This window comes from Diuraphis noxia, unplaced genomic scaffold (genome assembly GCF_037042655.1).
Source record: "Diuraphis noxia isolate RWA-SAM2 unplaced genomic scaffold, SU_Dnox_SAM2 contig0004, whole genome shotgun sequence".
Lineage (NCBI taxonomy): Eukaryota > Metazoa > Arthropoda > Insecta > Hemiptera > Aphididae > Diuraphis > Diuraphis noxia.
Genome location: NW_028301714.1, coordinates 41,271,572 through 41,279,278, shown reverse-complemented (window position 1 = coordinate 41,279,278; position 7,707 = coordinate 41,271,572). Strand labels below are relative to the sequence as shown.

General features: G+C 36.0%; 1 protein-coding gene across 2 annotated transcripts in view; it reads left to right on the top strand.

Annotated features, from left to right (window-relative positions):
* The first annotated feature begins 417 nt into the window (after positions 1-417).
* LOC107169088 (zinc finger protein 395-like) overlaps positions 418-7,707 on the top strand; it is a 34,748-nt gene continuing 27,458 nt past the window's right edge. Inside the window, exons 1-3 of one of the 2 annotated variants that reach the window (XM_015518725.2) lie at positions 418-685; positions 752-1,337; positions 5,634-5,791. In XM_015518725.2, coding sequence (XP_015374211.2) covers positions 963-1,337; positions 5,634-5,791 — 533 coding nt within the window. In that variant the 5' untranslated portion in view covers positions 418-685; positions 752-962. Of the gene's footprint in view, positions 1,338-5,633; positions 5,792-7,707 lie in introns of both variants that reach the window. The other variant, XM_015518726.2, reaches the window with a different exon arrangement.

Below are 7,707 nucleotides of genomic sequence, written 5' to 3'. Positions count from 1 at the left end.
ATAAAACAATACATAATGTTCATTATTATTGGAAATACCAATGACGATGCAAATAAAAAATAAACCTTCTTTAATATGAGAGAGATGACGTCATTAATGTGAATAAAAAAATGATATCTGTAATATTACACAGACCGCTACTACACTTGCCACCTGATCAAAGGCCAATATAGATTTGTGGACGACAAAATGTTGAATTTATATTTCACGGAAAGCGACAGAAAATTGGCGACTGGTGTTTATTTCCTTTGTGAACGAGAAGTAAATTCAGGATGCGCATCGTAATAATAATAATCATAATAATAGAGTATAGAAGCGTAGAACGCAAAACCGGGTCGATAGGGTACGGTAAATTGGTATCACTGCGCGCGGATACCGGCAACCGGCATTGTCAGCTGTAGCGTTAAACATTTGTGCCAAACCACGTCCATAGTTCCGTTTTACGTCTTGTCGTAGCCGGTAGTCCTCCGCTGTTCGGCCGTTCGGACTTAAATCACCGATTGTTTTTGTTGTTGTTGTTATTGTCGTCGTCGTTTTTTCCGTCGACTGTGCGTATTGTATGTGAACTCGAATTCACAACAATAAAACATTTGTGCGAAACAATTTTAAAAAATCGCCGCTCAAAAATTTCACCGTTTTTCTTAATGATTCCAATCTGTGTTTTTTAAACAAAGCGAATATAAACGTAATTGCCAATATATATTATATAAATATATATTTTACGTTGTTTTTATTCTCTAATATTTTTCAGAAGATCAAAATGAGTTGCTATAATTTCTCGAATCGGTACGACGGAGGCGTAAGTGTCGACTAATATTGGACGGTAGAGACGCCGATACATATTTTGTTTCGTGTTAATTTTTTCTTCGCTCGTTTTCTCGATCGCGCTTACGCGCGATAAACGATATCGATCAATCACGTCGTATAAAACCGCCAAGCTGGACTCTTCGTTTGCGATTCCGATGCGGCATAAGAACGGGTTAATCATGGGCGCCGGTAAACGGCTGGCCAAGCGGTCCATCATAGGGACGCGCGTCTGCGCTCCGTACGGCGATGACGGCAAGCTGTGCGCTGGCATCATCGCCGCTGTCAAGACGGCCGCGGATGGCTCCGAGACCGGATATTCAATACGGTTCGACGACGGAACCAGCGGCCGGCGTGAGTACCGGGCCACCGAACTGGTCGGCCCAGGTTTCCAGACGCTGTCCGACCTCCGGCTGATGGCCGGTCAGCGAGTGTACATCACATTCAACGGCCGCGAGATATGCGGTGACGTGGTCGTCCACAGACCGGATACTGAAGAAGTGCGCGTTTCCATCATGCCACACGGGCACGAGGTGAGTGTACAATAAAAGCGGATATAATAAAATTTTAATTATAAATATGAATTGTCTCGAGATAGTTGCTGACTTTGCATAACGATTATGCCAGTCTGTGTATAAACGATCGTATTACTAAGAGGAAGTCGAGGAGGAAGTGATCTGACTCGTTTGTGGTTTGCGTATTATTATAGCGGCGGGACAGCCCGTGTGTTTGGCGCCAAAACGTATGTGTTTTCTTTCAGTCTTGATCGCTCCACAGTCCCCCCCCTGACTCGAGGCCGCTGCGCGTTACTTGTTGCCGGCCGGCACGATTAAACGGCTGACCGTGTGATTTTAACGCAATTTGTTCTTATAACAATCGAAGTGGCGTATTAAATTAGCCCTTGCGTTGTTGTTACCTGCAAACGGAACTCGCATATCCGCTGCGATCATACGCTGCAGATTTCCTCGTAGGTACCCCAATTTCACCGGGTTGGCGGCGGTTACGAAGTCACGATACGCAATGCGCGGGCGACACGGTTGCCAACCTACCGTCGAGGCCGGCCGGCCGGCTGATGGTTCGGTGGTATGAGCGTAATGTCGGTTTTTGAATATTCAAACGTAGGTATCCATCGGACATCCGGACGGGTCGCGAGACGTGTTATATACGAACAGGGAATCTCCTCTTCAACTGTTGTCCCGATACAGCAGCTGGCAGCTGCTGTTCAACGGGGTCATAACCCCTCCCCTCGGTGGCATTCATGGAACTTTGATTTATTTTCATTACCCTTCAACACACAGACCGTCAGGTACAGCGTACCGTTGTCGACGACTTCCAAGTTTCTGATCTAAAAAAATCGACAGTATCCGGGTTTTCTGAGAGACTAATAGTACATAGTTGCCACGTTACTTTTTAGGTACCGTGTAGTGCCGTGTGAGAAACTCATCTTACCCAGTGTTGAAATCGTATATTGAAATATTATATTATTTAAATATTTGTATTATAATAATATAATATTATAAATGTGGTGTTCGCGGGTCGATGCGGGTTCCGTTCACTGCGCAGTTGAAACCAGTTGGGTGAACGGGATGCACCCATGCAGGAGGAGGAGGAGGGGGGGGCTCCTATGGCACCTTACTTTCTAGCTCATTTTATTATTATTATTTTTACATCACAAGTCACCTCCGCGTTATGTGCATAATAACAATAATAATATAATATTCACGTATACAATAAAATATACCTTTCTCCTGGCGTGCGCGAGCGGGCGCGACATTCCATTGGAACGATTTGGCGAAAGGACATCGTAATTATTACTGCAAACACTACTTCCCCCCTTACAACTCCACCGTCTCCGCTGTACGCTTCTGTGTACCACTTGACGGCTGGAAACTCGCAACCACAATATTAGCTTGTACGCGATGTCGACAGAGGTGGAAAAAGTTCGTAGATAGCGTGCGTTATCGAAACTTGAGCAATAATCTGCGTACATATTTTATATTTACCATGTTATTATATGATTAGCCGATTAGGTACTATATTTATGTGATTACCACTATTATTATTTATTAATATATATTCTAATACATATATTAATAATGCATAAATATTAATAACTATGTTATGCTTGACCTTGACTTTGCCGTGGCGTGTGCGCGACCGATATCGCTGGCTTGATTTACAATCCGGGTCATTTAGTCGGGCCATGGAAAATCGCATGATATAATAATATACTCACTTGGGTGAATTTTTGTAATCTGCACCAATGTGGTAACCGGTTGCAAGCACGAAAACAATTTTGAACCTTGAGTTAATAGAAAAATCCACTGAAAAATCGTCTTGTTACACTTCCTCATAGTTTTATAACAAAAATGAATGATTTCATAAATATGAACTTTTAGACATGGGTGTGTGTTAGTATGCATTTCACCGATTTCACAAGGAAGTGAACCGGCTGCATCCGAGTTCCGTCCCGAGAACCTTTTTTTATACCAATTCCGTCCCTGTTAAAAAAAAGGTATATACCAATTCCGTCCCAGTTAGAAAAAGGTATATACTAATTCCGTCCTTAATAATTTTCATAATTTAGTCGTAATAATTAATATAAAAATTGTTATAAAATGCATACAAAAAATATAAGTATTCATATTATTAATACATTTTCATAATTTATTGGTCATAATGTTATATACATTTATAATAATAATTAAAAATTCAGTAAATACTAAATAGTCAAAGTATATATACGTCATATTTATAGTAAAAAAACATACATTTTTACAAATTTGTAATTGGATTGAATTTATAGGATATTTTTTTTACAAATTCCAATCGTGATATTTGACCTGAACTGTATTCATACATTTTTTCTTTAATAAAATCTTCTTTAGCTAATATGGGTTTTCTTCGTTTTATACTGCTTCTTAATTTGATGTAGGAATCTTGTTGAACATATTTTAAAGCTTCTATAAACTGATAAATATTTGGGTGGGCATGATAAAACATTCCATTGAATTTAGAATGGAATGATTCACAGTTATTTGTGGTACGTAAAGTACTATGTGAAAATTCAGCCCATATACGAGGTGGAAAAGTAGATTCAGGTGAAATATAATTATCAACTAAGTAATCCAAAAATAAATCTATTTTTTCATCAACTGGTTTGATTCCCATTAGATCAGAAGCAAAAAAATCACCTACTTCGTCTGGTGTTAAAAATGGCAATCCAAATATGTACTTTAAAAATCTACCAATCTCAGAATTATCATTTCTAAAAAAAGTGGACAATTTAAGATCTTGAATTTTACGCCACCATGATTGCCCTAAGTGAAATCGACATCCTCTTAAATTTATCTCTGGCCAAACTGCATAAACAGCAGTATGTATAGCACTTTCAAAATCTGCGTAAATGGTTTGTGGTGTAAATTGTAACTGGAGCTTATCACATTCTGCACATAAAAATTTAAACGCATGTTCATACGTGTTTTTTGCTTTGTTTGGCAGTAAAAAAAATACTAGTGGAATAAAACTGTTTGGTTCTTTTAATCCATGAATAGTAAAAAATTGTGTAAATTGTTTTGGGCAACATTTAAAGGTTCCATCAACATAAATAGTACTAATTTTGCTTAAATGAGATAAGTTTGTATTGCAAGTAAACATAATAATGTGTGTAATTGGATCATTCATAATTAAAAATTTTTCGTCATTATTAGTATGTATCGTAATTTGTTTCAATAGTTCATGAACGTCTTCAATGGTTGTGGGTAATTTTGATAATATGGATGACCTAGCACGATGTATATTTTTTCTAATTAAGTCTATATCATTAGAGGTAATAGTATTAATATCATGATTAGAAAGTTCTTTATGAATAAGTTTAGCTGGTTTTTCACAAATATCATCAACAGCTTTTCTTTTTAATTTATTATTAAGTTTTTGACGATTTAAATTAGTTTCTTCGGTTTTATCATGGCTGTGGTCTAAATTTTCAAAGACAATTTCTTTTTTTGAACCTGTTGAATGGTGTTTAACAATTATTAATTGTTTTTATTGAGGTATTTTAGAAAAAAATCATATATCTGCATATTTACAAGTTTAATGAATATTTGGTGAATATTTTAGTGATTTTAAGAAAATATTAGCATTATATTTTAAGCATTAAAGAACCTAAATATCCACTCTTTAATTATTATAAATTTAGTTATCTTACCAATTTTTATATATGCTTTGCATTGTTTTCGAATGCACTTCCATCGTTCAATATCGTTATTCAGCTCTTTGTGAAAACAAAATTTAAATTCATTTTTAATAATTAACATTTTACCTTTTTCACTGTACATATATTGTAGACTATCCATTTTTAATATATATTAACGAAGCACGGACACGCACAAATAACGACTGAAAAGTTTATTTAGTTCAATAACTGAAATCATATTATCTTTATTTCTTAATAATATGATATTATTAAATTCGATTATTTTGTGCGGTAACTGATATCATATTATCTTTATATCTAAATAATGTGATATTGTTAAATTCGATTTGACACGGGACGGAATTGGTATATCCGTCAAAAAAACCCTGGACGGAACTAGTATATCTAAAAATTCAATTTTTATAATTGGGACGGAACTCGGATGCAGCCAGTGAACCGGTCTCGCGGACGGAGTGAAAGCTTTGCGGATACTTTGTAGGTTTATTAAAATATGTAAGATACATAATTACCGGCGGCTACCAGAAAATGATGCGTTTTTCATTACAACCACTCTCGACCCGTGGTGAATGCAATTTATTTACAACCACCATTTAAACCATTAATTTTTTTGCAGGGGTCCATCGAAGTAATAAAGAAATTGGATGATGTTCGCGTGTTAGAGTCTAGAAAATCAGCTCGGTTAATGGACCAGGATACCGATTTCGCTAGGCTGGCAGACATGTCAGACAGGAAACGTAGTTCGTCCTCTCAAAATGCTGTAGAAATTAGCGGGTAAGTTTTTAGTAATATGAAATTAGATAGATTTAAAATTTAATTTTAATTTTCTAATAGGATTTTTGTATTAATATTGTGTCGTGATTTGATATACATCTTCTTGTTTTTCGGTTAACCTTTGGTTATTGATAGTAAAACAAGTGGGTATAATGACTTGAGTAATCAAATTTAATTTAGGTATGATATCTGTGATTCTGTATGATTCGATAGCTGTTTTATAATGAGGACAGTGTAATACATTCGGAGATAACGCAGAGATAAAAAATGTACATACAAGCTTAAACGAAGACAATATAGCAGTTCAATAGCCCGGAAATATCGTTAAACATAATCATTGTGATATTATAAAATTTCACTTCTGAGTTCTGCCGACCATCTAAATGAGAGGTGCCAGGGTTCCGTTTGTGACATGATAAATTTACACTTATTTACTATTTTGGCACGGTGTCGTATTTATTAATCTAGCATCAGCTTCCACTATAAATAGAAAATTATTGATGGTTTAGCAATTATATAATAGTAGATTGTAGGTACTCAGGTAAATAAATAAAAAACATTTTTATTAAAAAATAATAATAATATTCTAGTTGTGAATATAGGGTCATAAAATATAAAATGTAAACATGAAATTGTTTTGATGGAGCGTGCGAGTGTGTGGGCTGGGCTTATCGTACGAATTTTATTTATCGTTTTCGTTTGTTATATGATATTAATTTATTACACATATCATATTATGCTACAGTAATAATAATAGTAGTACCTACGAGTGAAAAAAAGATAATACAAAAGGAAAGGGTGGACAATAAGAAAATGAAAACAATCTGCTCAGAAGCCAGTTACGGTATTTGGCACGGTGTTTTCTCTCGTTGTACTCTCTTAAATTTATTTCTCTTCTGAATTCCCATCTCGATTTGCGTGGGACGAAGAAACCTATTTTACTTCTTTAAATTAGTTTCCCTCGTATGCCATCGGTTTTCGATAATAGTATAACATCGGTGGAGTCGACGCTATACCACTCGGCATACGCATATTACCATTCACTTTTACCTGCACGAGCAGTTAATAGTTTATAAGAAAATGTGCACTTATAGAGTTCCGGTTCTGAGACTGCATAATCTATCATTTAAAAAAACCTTGTATCCCGTTTCTCCAATACTGATTGCATGCCGGTTTCGCAGATATCCGCGTAAGTACTTATCAACATGATGGCAGCATATGCCATATGCCCAAACGATATAAACGCTACGTAATAATATTATATTGTAATTACAATTACACTTATTCTGTATTTTAAGTGGTGGTCCCCTTCACGTGATGCAAATTTTATGCGGTAGACCTTGTTGTGTGTTCCGTCGTAAAACCGTATTTCAGATTATTAAAACATGCGTGTATTTCGGGCGGTGACTGGAGACACGGAGAGGAGGTGTATAGTAAGGAAAAAAAACATAATAAAAAGAAATAGTGGCCCTCGGATCAGCTGGTTTTTTATTCAAGGTCGGTTGACATACGAACGACCTTGCCATGTTGCCGCGATGTTCTATTGCTGTAAGCCAGTAAATCATTTTGAACCGGTGCACTGTCAGTACTTTTGTCGCAAATATGTATTGATATAAAGCGTTTTAGTAAATATAGCGTTATATATAGTACACCATGTCATCATTATATAGGCTCACACAAGCTGAATACGGTATGTCACCGTGCCGTAAAAGGTCTGCGTCCTTGTTGTAGCCTGTAAGCCCGTTAAAATATAATATAGTTATACTAGTCGATTTAATAATCCATCAGCGTGTCCTATCGACCTTTTTTTGTCATATTTTTATCAAACTACAAAATAATAAATTGTTTTTAAGCATGCAAAAGAAATTTAACGAAATTTTAGTTTTTATATACCTACTAATTATTATAACCTAACC